Source organism: Oncorhynchus mykiss, chromosome 7 (genome assembly GCF_057628025.1).
Source record: "Oncorhynchus mykiss isolate SJ-2025 chromosome 7, ASM5762802v1, whole genome shotgun sequence".
NCBI lineage: Eukaryota > Metazoa > Chordata > Actinopteri > Salmoniformes > Salmonidae > Oncorhynchus > Oncorhynchus mykiss.
The window spans coordinates 24,544,108-24,558,769 of NC_143028.1; the positions used below are offsets into that span (position 1 = coordinate 24,544,108).

Here is a 14,662-nt window from a genome sequence, read left to right on the forward strand (position 1 = left end):
AAGTAAATAAAGTCTAATCAAAATCAATTGCAAATGAGAATAGTTCCTTCAAGTATTTGACACATATTTCCAGCTCTCGCCCTTTCGATAACCTCTCGGCACAAAATGGAAAAATGTAATGCTCTGATCCAGTGGAAATGTAATAAAGTACCTGATAATCTAGAAGAAAAAGAAACAAACCTATTTAGGCGAGGTGCTGGCTAGCGGAGTAGAAGACTTGAAAATAGAAGAGAGCCGCACACTCTAGAAGCTCAGATGCAAAACATTTTTTTTTTACATAGTTGGCAATAAAAGTTACATTTACATTTGTATAATTTTTATTTAGATTTAGATTAACTGTAGATTAATCACAGACAATGATTTTGGATACTATTATAAATTAAACTGTTACAGTAAAATGTGCATATGAAAATCATAACTGGCACACAGATCAGTAGAAATGCTCAGATAAATGTGCAGTCCAAACGTAGGTTGCCGACTGCTTGTGTAGCCTATTAGCAGCAACGTCAGAATGTATGAAGGCCAGCAGGAGGTCGTGGTTCAGAAAGAGTTTCCTCTCTTCTGGTTGGACGATATTGATGTAATGGCATGAAAATAAATTGGCTGAATATTATACAATGACAATAATCAACAACCCCCACAAGAAATCTACACTGGTCATTCTAGAATATACTATATTTGGAAACTTGGAAAACATGGCCGTCAATCATGACACGTTTCTTGAGCTTATATTGTTGCTAAGCAAATATGTCTGCCTACAAGAGCATGTTGGTGGAGCATTGAGAAGAGCAAGAAGCAGATGGAAAGTAAAGGAAGAGGGTCCTTGGTAACTATGATGTCCAAAACAACAGCAAATAAAGTTATTGAAGCCATCAGAATGATGATTCATCAGACAATTGTTGTTGTAGTGAGAAAGGCAGGGATGTTCTCAATATGAATGGACACAACACAGGATTTAGCATCCAAAGACCAGTGTGCAGTAGTTCTGCGATATGTCACTGATGTTGTCCACGAGACACTGATTGCGGTCATTAACTGTGAGTCATAGACTGGACAGTAATTTGTGGACCTTGTGAAACAGACCCCTTGAGAAGATGGACATAGATATCAAACAGTGTGTTGGTAATGCAACAGACGGAGCAGTGAATATTCAGGGACAATACAGGGGCTTCTCTGCATCGCTCACAGGAGAGTCTCCTAATCAAGTAGGCATATGTATCAGGGCACAAGGTGAGAACCAGATGCAGACACAGGAGGCAGATGGTTGGAGTCTTAGATGTTTATTGATCCAAAAAGGGAGTAGCGCCTTCTTCACAACGCTGTCTGTGTGGGTGGACCAATTCAGTTTGTCCGTGATGTGTACGCCGAGGAACTTAAAACTTACTACCCTCTCCACTACTGTCCTATCGATGTGGATAGGGGGGTGCTCCCTCTGCGATTTCCTGATGTCCACGATCATCTCCTTTGTTTTGTTGACGTTAAGTGTGAGGTTATTTTCCTGACACCACACTCCGAGGGCCCTTACCTCCTCCCTGTAGGCCGTCTCGTTGTTGTTGGTAATCAAGCCTACCACTGTAGTGTAATCCGCAAACTTGATGATTGAGTTGGAGGCGTGCATGGCCACGCAGTCGTGGGTGAACAGGGAGTACAAGAGAGGGCTCAGAATGCACCCTTGTGGGGCCCCAGTGTTGAGGATCAGCGGGGTGGAGATGTTGTTACCTACCCTCACCACCTGGGGGCGGCCCGTCAAGAAGTCCAGTACCCAGATGCACAGTGCGGGGTCGAGACCCAGAGTCTCGAGCTTGATGACGAGTTTGGAGGGTACTATGGTGTTAAATGCTGAGCTGTAGTCGATGAACAGCATTCTCACATAGGTATTCCTCTTGTCCAGATGGGTTAGGGCAGTGTGCACTGTGATTGAGATTGTGTCGTCTGTGGACCTATTTGGGCGGTAAGCAAATTGGAGTGGGTCTAGGGTTTCAGGTAGGGTGGAGGTGATATGGTCCTTGACTAGTCTCTCAAAGCACTTCATGATGACGGTAAGTGCTACGGGGCGGTAGTCGTTTAGCTCAGTTACCTTAGCTTTCTTGGGAACAGGGACAATGGTGTCCCTCTTGAAGCATGTGGGAACAGCAGACTGGGATAAGGATTGATTGAATATGTCCGTAAACACACCAGCCAGCTGGTCTGCGCATGCTCTGAGGGCACGGCTGGGAATGCCGCCTGGGCCTGCAGCCTTGCGAGGGTTAGGAAACAATATGTCATGTTTTACTCGTACCTCAGCCAGCATTGTGAATGGTGTCTGATGCAGTGACATACTAGACCATGGCAGTAAATCTAATACTTAGGTGTTTTTATTCATGCATGAAAGGTCTGTGGTGGTTCTGTGGTTATAAGTTAATGACCTTGGAATTCATTTCTGGTCATACTGGCAGGATCTGAATCAAACCCAATGTTAAGGGCAGGGAAGATTGGTGAAAAGGGTGATGATTATTGTTGTTCTACTGCCTGATTGTTATGCAACACCACTGTTTACAAAAGCTTTGTTAAATCAGCACAACAGCTTTCAGCTGTGCTAACATAATTGCAAAAGGGTTTTCTAATGTTTAATCAGCCTTTTAAAATGAAAAACTTGGATTAGCTAACACAATGTGCCATTGGAACCAAGGATTGATGGTTGCTGATAATGGGCCTCTGTACGCCTATGTAGATATTCCATAAATAATTTCCAGCTACAATAGTCATTTACAACATTAACAATGTCTAGGCTGTATTTCTGATCAATTCTATATTTTAATTGACAAAAAAATGTGATTTTCTTTCAAAAGCAAGGATACTTCTAAGTGACCCCAAACTTTTGAACGGTAGTGTACATCTATCTACATGATGTATTGTTACACCATGTAGGAGCAGTATAGACCTAGTCTGTTCATTATATACATCTACATGATGTATTGTTACACCATGTAGGAACAGTATAGACCTACAGTAACTAGCTACTTATTTAGATTTAGTATGACTTAAATGAAACTGCCTTAAATGTTCTGTAGTAAACATTTTTTTATTCGCACTAATAAATCAACACATTCAGGTCTCTGTATGTCTCAATATAATAGTATTATTTAATTAAATCCATTTAAAATAATCTTTGTCTGAAAATAAAATATGATCCTCAACTGCGTTTCCCCTCCAGTCAGCAGACGACGTGTACGTCTTTCAGGCGACGCTGCCAGCGTGACGTATAATCTAGTGGACGGTTCTTCAGAAACTGCTCGTCAACCACCTCGGTAGCTTGCTAGTCAACATAGCCGAAAGATTCAAGCTATTTAGACGCTTTCGGTGTACGTTAACTACTGTGTTTTAGACACACTTCTGTCGTATCTACTTGTTAACCTATTTAATTTAATATTGCGTTATTTTGTATTAGTCAGCTATAGTAGCTGGCTGGTTAAGTTACCACTAGCCTAGTTGCTAATGATAGCTAGCTAACATCCCCGACCATGAGCTCCCTAAACTACTCTCCTCCGGTTAAAGAAGAGGAGGTCTGCTGGACGGAGAAAGAGGGTCTGTGGCAGATCATTGTTGTGAAAGATGAAAAGGAAGAGGAGGATGTTACAGTAAAACAAGTAGAGGGTGATGCTGTTACAGTGAAAGAAGAAGAGAAAGACGTTTCAGTGAAAGAAGAGGAAGACTCGTTCAGAGTGAAAGAGGATGATGTTACAGTAAAAGAAGAGGAGGATGCAGTTTTTGGAGTGAAGAAGGAAGGGGAGATTACTGTCACATTGAAAGATGAAGAGGTGGAGATAGGAGATCTGATTATCACCAGTAAGTACCGCCTTAAATGTGTTTTTAAATTTGGATATTCGGAGTTAGCTCGTCAATACCTCTTCAACGGAGGGCCCTGGGATGATGACTGATATGTCTAGAATCAGACGACGTAGAGAACAAGCTACCCCTTCTTTTCTCCATTCCGTTTCCACAAAGTGACTTAACATATATATTTGAGAAGGGTCTATCTGCTGACCGCAGACTGGGGGGCACGGCATATAGTGATTTTCATGTAGTGATGTTTTACTACACACCGTGCCCCCCAATAGTGCCATGTGAGAGTTGGGTTGGCTACACCAAAGAATATGGATATACTGACAAGATGTCTCTCTGCCCTAACAAGGGGAGTCATTGTCCACAAAGCGACACTGCGGGTTGTCTTTCTCCTGCCTGTCATTTCTTTGGATTGGTGGATACATCTTATTATTGTAATCTATTGTTTATATTCTATGAGGGTTGTTGTCGTCACCCGCCTGTATTCAATGGAGAGAGATGCTAAGCTACTAGCCTCATGGCATGAATATGCATAGCGATCTGGAGACAACTTCTATAATGTTTTTATCAAAGTTGTCGGTATATCACGTGTCCACATAACAACTTACCCATTACGAAACTTCTGTGGGTTCAAGTAGACCTCACGTAGCAAATATGCCATTAATTTTTGTTGTTGACCAAATTCAACATTTTCCACATTCGGGTTGATAATTGTTTCCACTTGGATATGACTTAGAGAGATACCACCTACTGTAGCCTACTGGCATGACCTAGAGAGTTACAACCTACTGTAACCGACTGGCATGACCTAGAGATACAACCTACTGTAGCCTACTGGCATGACAGAGAGTTACAACCTGCTGTAACCTACTGGCATGTCCTACAGAGATACAACCACTGGTATGCAAGCATTTCTAAAAAAAAAAATCTCACTTTTATGGGGTATTGTGATGTCATTATGAGTTATTGTCTGTAGATTGATCATTAATAAATGTATGTATATGTAATCTAATGTAATAAATCATCAATTTCAGAATAGAATGTAACGTAACAAAATGTGTCAAAAGGAAGGGGTCTGAATGCACTGTATGTTCTAGTGTGTCCCAGATAACAAAAACATACTGCTCTCTTTCTACCAATTGATTGGTTGAATGTTATGATGTGTATTTTTCCATATAGACACACCCCCTGTGTTGAATCAAATCAACTGTTTGTGTTGAATCAAATCAACTACATCAACTGTATGTGTTGAATCAAATCATCTGTATGTGTTTAATCAAATCAACTGTATGTGTTGAATCAAATCAACTGTTTGTGCGGAACTTATGTTATGATGTATTTTTCCACATAGAACCATATAGAACTTGAACTGAACTGATGCTTCAAGCGTTTGATTAAATAATTAACACAAATGACTTGAGGAAGCCAGAGATCAATATAACCAGAAGAAAATAACCAACCGACCTGCTGCTGGCCTTCCTAAATTCTGACGTTATGCTCATGAAGTTTCCTGTAAAATCGGCAAACTTTTTTTTTTAGAGAGCCAATTTATCTGACCATTACTACCGATCTGTGTGCCAGTTATGAACAAGTTACAACACCTGTTTGGCCCCGCCACTTCCTGGGTCGGTGAAGAGCAGTATTACATTTAAGGAATATATCTGCAATTTTAGCAAACACAGAAAAGGTCTACATTGGAGACCAATAGTTGTCTGGCACACTGCTTAGAGTTTCAACAACTTGAATAACTTATTTCTAGTTACCACAAGACAAAATATGACTTGTTGCTAACTTGACTGTCTTCATTGTCAAATAATTTAACAGACGTCAATTGTTGTAGAACTCATGAGTATGCTCTGGGCATCATCTTTTATCTCAATAAACAGTGGATTTCTGCTGTTGTGGGCCTTTAACTTCTTGATGCACCCATCCCTTTTGCGGGATCATTTTCGTCAACATCTGCTAAATTGCAGAGCGCTAAATTAAAATTAAATTACTAAAAATATTTAATGAAATCACAAGTGCGATATAGCAAAACACAGCTTAGGTGGTGGTTAATCCACCTGGCGTGTCATATTTCAATAAAGCTTTTCAGCGAAAGCATACCAAGCGTTTATTTAAGGACATCTCTCTCAGTAGACATAATATTACAAACAGCTAGCAGCCAAGTAGATTGGTCACGAAAGTCAGAAAAGCAATATATTAAATCGCTTACCTTTGAAGATCTTCGGATATTTGCACTCACGAGACTCCCAGTTACACAATAAATGTTCCTTTTGTTCCATGAAGATTATTTTTATATCCAAAATTCCTCCTTTTGGTTGGCGCGTTATGTTCAGAAATCCACAGGCTCGAGCGATCACGACATCGCAGACGAAAATTCCAAATAGTATCCGTAATGTTCACAGAAACATGTCAAACGTTTTTTATAATCAATAAGTTGTTTTTACAATATATAATCGATAATATTTCAACCGGGACTGTAGCTTCTTCAATAGGAGAGAGAGAGAGAAAATGGCTGCTCCAAGCAGCCAAAACTCTGGGGACACCCAGCTATACACTGACGCGATGTGATCTTTCTCGCTCATTTTTCAAAATAAAAGCCTGAAACTATGTCTAAAGACTATTCACAACATGGGGAAACCATAGGAAAATGAATCTGGTTGATATCCCTTTAAATGGAGGGAAGGCATTCAATGGAACTTGGAGCTTTCAAAATAGAAGCCATTTCCTGGTTGAATTTTCCTCAGGTTTTTGCCTGCAATATCAGTTCTGTTATACTCACAGACAACATTTTGACAGTTTTGGAAACTTTAGAGTGTTTTCTATCCTAATCTGACAATTATATGCATATTCTAGATTCTGGCCCTGCGAAATAAGCAGTTTAATTTAGGTACGTTTTTCATCCAAAAATGAAAATACTGCCCCATACAGTCAACAGGTTAACCATCTGTCTGACTTTGTCATTCACACAGGAGAGAGACGGGACTATCGTGGATCCTCTGTGGAGCCTCAACAACATTATGATGCTGATGCGGCAGAGAAGAGTCTCAACAGATCAGAACACCTCAAAAAACAACAGCAGAGACCCACAGGGAAGAAATCTCACTGCTGCTCTGATTGTGGGAAAATATTCAACTCTTCATCAGACCTTAAAATACATCAAAGAATTCCCACTGGAGAGAAACCTTATGGCTTTGATCAATGTGTGAACAGTTTTACTGGGTCAAGCTGTCTCACTATTCATCAGCGAATACACACAGGAGAGAAACCATATAGCTGTGATCAATGTGGAAAGGGTTTTGGCACATCTCGCGGTCTGACAAAACACCAGAGAACACACACAGGAGAGAAATCTTATATCTGTGATCAATGTGGGAAGAGATTTACTCTGCTAAACAGCCTGATAGTACACCAGCGTACACACACAGGAGATAAACCTTATAGCTGTGATCAATGTGGGAAGAGTTTTACTACATCTAGCTATCTAACTATACACCAGAGAACACATACAGGAGAGAAGCCATATAGCTGTGATCAATGTGGTAAGGGTTTCGGTACATCTGGCTGTCTGACAAAACACCAGAGAACACACACAGGAGAGAAACCTTATAGCTGTGATCAATGTGGAAAGAGTTTTACTCAGTCTACCAGCCTGACATCACACCAGAGAACACACACAGGAGATAAAGCTTATAGCTGTGACCAATGTGGGAAGAGTTTTTGTTCATCTGGCCGTCTGGCAACACACCGGAGAACACACACAGGAGAGGAACCTTATACCTGTGGTCAATGTGGGAAGAGTTTTACTCAGTCAACCAGCCTGACATCACACCAGAGAACACATACAGGAGAGAAACCTTATAGCTGTGATCAATGTGGGAAGAGTTTTGGTACATCTGGCTGTCTGACAAAACACAGGCGAACACACACAGGAGAGAAACCTTATAGCTGTACTCAATGTGGGAAGAGTTATACTCATTCAACCAGCCTGATATCACACCAGAGAACACACACAGGGGAGAAACCATATAGCTGTAATCAATGTGGGAAGAGTTTTGCTTCATCTGGCCTTCTGACTGTACACCAGAGAATACACACAGGAGAGAAACCTTATTGCTGTGATCAATGTGGGAGAAGTTTTACTCAGCTAAGCAGCCTGGTATCTCACCAGAGAACACACACAGGAGAGAAACCACATAGCTGTAATCAATGTGGGAAGAGATACTCTGATAAAAGATCTCTGATCAAACATCAGAAAATACATGTTGTTTCATGATATCAATGAAATAATGTAGAATGTTTTCAATATTGTCGAAGTATTTTAGTCATGTCACAATATAGAATGTTTAAACATTGTAGGAGCAGTATTCTAATGATGTCACAATGTAGAATGTTTAAACATTGTAGGAGCAGTATTCTAATGATGTCACAATGTAGAATGTTTAAACATTGTAGGAGCAGTATTCTAATGATGTCACAATGTAGAATGTTTTAACATTGTAGGAGCAGTATTTTAAGGAATGTCAGAATGTAGAACCCTAAACGTTTGCTCTGAATTGAAAGAGTACTATTTATGAGATTTAACAAAAATTGTCTAACTTGGCTATTCCCATTTAGCAAAAGGTAATTCAAAAGACGTTGAAAACTGAAAGTGAAAGTTGATACGATGTCTTTGGGTCTTTTTTTCAATGACTTGAAAACAACTTAAATTCAACATACATGCAGCCTATACACATGGACGCAATATAATAAATTGGTCTATAATCAATTTTATTAGCAATCTTACATCACTCCAGCATTTCTTTACATCCAAGTGCCAAATGTCTTTATTCCACAACTGAAGAAGAGTGATGCAAATCACCTCATATTTCAAACATCCAGCCTGACAAAATATACATTTTTTATCAGTCCATGTTTACAAAGGGGTGTCCATTTGTTTTGATATTTCATATTTACAATTCATGTAACATATTTAGTAATCATAATTTTTCATGCAACCAAATGACTATTTTTTGTGTACAATTATATTGGAATTGTTGTCCTGCTTTTAGAATAGCAGGGATCATTCTCAGATGTTCCAACCCAAATGTACTAGAGCATGACATTGGGGACTGGGCCCCGATCCAACAACATGCCTATCAAGAAATTGCAGGAGTTTGCTCTTGAAATCAGACATGACTAATACAATTTGATTTGAGTTTTCTTTGGGCTCGTTTCAAGGGGATGAGAGTTCTAGAAGCTAGTGAGTTCTTCGATTCTATAGGAAGAAAAAGGAGAAAAAAAATATGATTGTATAGTATCATTTAGAAGTACATGTTTTTTCTTGTTTTTAATTGTTGACAGCCAGTAGACACCATGTTTATATTGTAGAAGGTGAAGCATTGTAGTAGATTATAATGTGAATTGTAAGTTGTTTTCTGTTGGTGGTAAGCAAACTTGTCCAACAAAAATATAGGTTATATTTGTTGTCGTGAGGGGGATGGTGTTACAGGCTTTGGTTTTTCCATTTACGTTTTGAGGTTGGACTTTAGGACATAAAGCTCGTCAGCCCGTAGGACGCACTGATTGGTGTCACCTCGTTAGTCAGTATGTGTTACACCTGTGCTGGCTTGTCCATCTTGTTAGTGGGAAGGTGTTTCACCTGAGCTGGTCCAGGTTCTATTTAAGAGTGTCTGGCCCAGTGCTACAGTGGTCTTGATAGATGTTGAGAGTCAACAGCTTTTTGGTTTACTTCCTGTCTTAAAGTTTGGTGTGGGTTTTTCTTTTGTTTGCCTCTTCTTGGGCAGATTTGATGGGTCTCATGGTGGGTGTCTTTTAGGTCCCAGTTGTTGTTACTAGTCAACTTTCAGTGGACACCCCCATAGTCTTTCAGGACCCCTCCTTTAAAAACAAGCTTATATTTTAGGTTGGATATTAAAATCCAATTGGTCATATTTTAATCAATGGCATTTCCTTAGAATGCTCAAGTCTTTCAGTTGTTATTCTGTTTTTTATCCTCTTATGTTTGTGTACTATATATTTCTGTTTCTCATAGTTTTTTCTAATGAAGCCATTGTGTTGGATCCATGTCTGAAATGTGCTGTGGAAATAAAGCTTGATTTGATTTGAACATATTGCGAAACAAATTAACCCAATGACCGACTAATCAACAGACTCTTGGTCCATCTTAGTATGAAAAACAGAATCAATTACACTTTTCCAGCCTGCTGAACGAGTGGTAAACACCACCCCCGGCTCTACCAGGGGCTTGAGGTGGTCTCCCACAGCTCTGCTTATGTCGTTCTGTGGCCTTGCTGTTCCATTTCTTGACTGCCCCTGCAACACTGAAAGAAACATTTAGTCATTAAATAAAACACTCAAAGTAATGGATATGGAGCATCTGTGGCCTCAGTTACACCTGGCGCCTAAATGTGACTTTCTGTCATCTGATCACTCCAAGCTGCATTTGGTCTGGATGCACAAAAATCACAATGTGTTTGCGTTAGGTGTAGATCTGCCAGGATGCGCATTGTGTTCGGAATTTGAGTCTGGCCTCTGAATATGCATAAGCAATGTAAGCGATGTGGGGAAAAGTACATTTGACACAAATTACCTTCATAATAACAAAGAACAACTAAGGGGACATAAATATTTACCATCTAAACCATGTGTGACCTCTCACCTCTCTGGCTGTAGAAGTGTTCTTCCTAACCAGTCCCTTTTCATTGTAATTCATGTAAGTTAAGTTAGGTTTTAGTTAAGTTAGGTTTTAGTCAAGTTAGGTTTTAGTCAAGTTAGGTTTTAGTCAAGTTAGGTTTTAGTCATGTTAGGTTGTAGTCAATTTAGGTTGTAGTCAATTTAGGTTGTAGTCAAGTTAGGTTGTAGTTAAGTTAGGTTGTAGTTAAGTTAGGTTGTAGTTAAGTTAGGTTGTAGTTAAGTTAGGTTTTGAGATGAGTTTTCAAAAGAGTAATATGTACACATTTTGTGTGACATTCTGTATATTGTAAAATTCGACTGCATGACACATTTAATTTAATATCCAACTTTTATCCTCTGAAATATAGCTAATGGGTTTGCTAGTGTTGCTAGTTTAACGTAGTTGCTAAATGTTGATAGAACTGCTTAGTAACCAAAAAGGAAAGAAATGGTAAGTGTTAGATAATACATATCACAAAAACAGCTGAACGTTGTCACGCTATAGATAGATAATAGAGCTCAGCCTGTAAACACGACATTATCTATTATTATAGAGTTCAGCCTATGTAACAGTACAAATTTAGACCGTCCCCTCGCCCATACCCGGGCGCGAACTAGGGACCTTCTGCACACATCAACAGTCACCCTCGAAGCATCGTTACCCATCGCGCCACAAAAGCCGCGGCCCTTGCAGAGCAAGGGGAACTACTACTTCAAGGTCTCAGAGCAAGTGACGTCACTGATTGAAACGCTATTTAGCGCCCACGCTAACTAAGCTAGCCGTTTCACATCTGTTACACCTATAAACACAACATTATCTATTATTATAGAGCTCTGTTCAGCTTGTAAACACGACATTATCTATTATTATAGAGCTCAGCCTATAAACATGACATGATCTATTATTATAGAGCTCTGCTCAGCCTAAAACATGACATGATCTATTATTATAGAGCTCTGCTCAGCCTATAAACATGACATTATCTATTATTATAGAGCTCTGCTCAGCCTATAAACATGACATGATCTAATATTATAGCTCTGCTCAGCCTAAAACATTACCTATAAACATGACATTATCTAGTATTATAGAGCTCTTATTATGACATCAAGACATTCCCTGAGGAATTAGATTTGGAGCTCTACGTCATTTGTTTTTAAATCTCACCGTCACCAAGTTTATTTTTAATGATGTAATGTTGTGAAGACTGACCTCAGGTTATTGAGGGATCTAGTCTAGATTAAACCTCATAGGAAGGCAATTTTTATTTAATGCAGATGTCATTCAGGTCTCTCTGTTTAACTAAATAATATGTTTGTCTTTGGCAGGAGAGAGACCAGACTGACAGCGGGAAGAGTTCCTCAGAGGAAACAGACCCGGAGACGCCTAACCAACACCACTGCTCCCACTGTGGAAAGAGTTTTAGGTGGTTAGGGAGCCTGAAAATGCACAAGAGAATACATACACGAGAAAAGCCCTACCACTGTTCCCACTGTGGAAATAATTTTACTCAGTTAGGGGCCCTGGTTGGGCATGAGAGAACTCACACAGGAGAGAAGCCTTATCACTGCTCCCACTGTGGAAAGAGTTTTAGGTGGTTAGTGAGCCTGAAAACGCATGAGAGAATACACACAAGATAAAAGCCTTTCCAACATACTAATACACAGGAGGAGAAGACATACCACTGCTCTCATTGTGAAAATACATTTTCCCAGTCAGAGGACCTGAAATCACATGAGAGAATAGAGAGGCTGTGTTCTGACTTGTGTTTTTGACTGAAAATGTGTGTTTTTGTTTGGACTGTCAGATTTGAGTTTACTTTTTGTAATGTTAATTAATCGATTAATCCATTGTTTGAAAGGGTTAAAAATACACTGAAAACATCCAGAATACATCCTGTATACCGCTACAATCTACAATAACATGTAAAAACAAGATGACATGGAGGTTAAATAAAGTGTGCTTTATCAATGTAACATATTGTGACCCGTCCACTGTGGGGCGCTGTAGAGTCATAATATCCATAACAACTACAGGTCAAACAGGGAAATGGTTCACATCGTTTTTCCACCATTCATTTTTCCCACAGGGCTGTGTTTTGTTTAGGCTCACCGTGGTGTGATGTTTTGATAACAAAATCTCTCTAGGACAAGGACAAGGTGACTGAGGGTGAATGTAGATAAATAGCGTTAAATTGATGTGTGCCGCTTAGGCCGCCCGTTGTGACTCCGGCAAGAATTCAGCAGAGCAAGTTTGTATGAAGGTCTGGTTATCAAATGGGTACATAGTTCAATAGTAAAATCCTCTAAAACGCTCTGGTGACAAACTTTGCTGCCCTGTTTCCAATTGCCCACATGGCTGGGAGAACCTAAGTAAGTAAGTAAATAGATTTTGAAAATGTAAAAAAAAAAATGTATTATTAGCTAATTAGCTACAGTGCAGGCTAACTTAAATGAGCTGCTAAATGAGATAGCTAACCAACTTCAAATACTGTATAGATAGATAGCTAAGTGAATTAGATATCTCCAGCTACCTAAATTCATATTAGCTAGCTATCTTGATGTATTTATCACTGTAAAAAACAAACTCCAAATGCATTTGTAGGTAGCTAGCTAACAGCCATGGAGGGTGAAAGGATAGCAGCCCCAACTGTCAGTGAGAGAGGAAGCTATTCTGGATAGGGCAGGTACTTTTGTGTAGTTCCTGTTCCTAGAAGTGAGGACGGAGATAATAGTAACATAATATTCAGTGTGGTGTAATTTGACTATAATGAAGTCTGTTTCTTGTGAGGTTTTCTGTCCTCAGATAAAGAGCTCTATGAAAGCCAGTCTGCATATAAAGAGGTCCCAATGAAGAGCAGTGGTTCTCAGTCCTGGGGACTGAAAGAGGCACATTGTTGTTTTTGCACAGCTGATTCAAATGATCAACTCATTATCAATGAGTAATGAGTATGTTAATTTGTGATGCCATCCTTGATATGATCCTGTTATTGTCACACGCTACACATGCACATATGTGTGCCCATGCATCTATCAATACAATGTTATCAGGGATATTATACTTTAGTAATCCACAATGACCTGGTGATGTAACAGTCTAATAATTACATTGTCTTCCATATTCCTACAGATACCTTGTAACTGGAGATTCCTTCTAAACGATTGCCTATAGTTACCGTGTAGGGCACTACAAGGTTGGGTGACCAGGGTCATCTGGGACTGCCTCCTGGAGGAATTCAGGTGTGTGAAGACTACCTGTGTCCTGCATAACTTCATGAGGATTGGCACGAGGACCAGGAGGGGATCTGCAGCTCGCCGTCGTATGCCAGAGGAGAAGTCTGCTGCTCTGCAGGATGTTTCAAGGAAGGGGTCCAACAACGCAGCAAGAGAGGCAATCCGTGTGCAGGAGGTCCTCACCTCCTACTTCTTCAAAGAGGGTGCTGTTCCCTGGAAACACCATAGACTACACTATGCACAACCAAAGAGCCATTCACATTGCAATAAGAGTATTCTTCCATTTACTTAGCTATGTCAACTGCAGTTATTCAATTCCTAGTTTCTCTCCCTTTGATTTCTACTTCTCATATGAGGGTGCTGTTTAGGTAAGGGTGTGATGTCTGTGCAAAAACAAAACAGGCTATTTTAAATCACTAATATTGAAAAATTGTAGAACAATTAAAGACACCCTATAACCCACACCTACACACTCATGTATCAATCTGATTGATGGATTGTGTTGTGCAGTAAGCAGGCTCAGGTGTATAACTGTGGCTCCTTCCACCTTCAAAGAATAGGCAAGAGGGCCAACCATGGAGAATAGTAAGACACTTAATTATTTATTTTACTACGCTATATTATTTGTCCTTGTGTGTCCGTTCATGTTTTTCAGCATAAAGTACTCTGCAGCCACTTAGTGTGGTGTGGACACCAGGTGAGGCCACACACAGATTCCTGTTGAACAGTCGCTTTAACTACCTTATTTTCTAAATAACAGTCTCTCCTTCACTTCATCCCTCTTTCCCCTTCTCCCTAAATCCTCTAGGTTATATCAGCTGTATCGGTGAACCCATCCTGCAACTAAACTGGCCACATAGAGGGCACAGCATGATCAGATGTGAGAGGTCACTTGGTCAGGACAACAGGAAGTATTATTAAAGAGATG

The 14,662-nt window shown here is 39.9% G+C and overlaps 1 protein-coding gene across 1 annotated transcript in view; it reads left to right on the forward strand.

The window, feature by feature from the left end:
* The first annotated feature begins 3,250 nt into the window (after positions 1-3,250).
* Positions 3,251-14,662, forward strand: part of LOC110527619 (uncharacterized) — a 36,687-nt gene continuing 25,275 nt past the window's right edge. The window contains 3 exon segments of the mRNA XM_036983121.2: positions 3,251-3,825; positions 6,798-8,098; positions 13,673-13,942. Of these exon segments, the coding sequence (XP_036839016.2) occupies positions 3,501-3,825; positions 6,798-8,098; positions 13,673-13,942 (1,896 nt within the window). The 5' untranslated portion in view covers positions 3,251-3,500.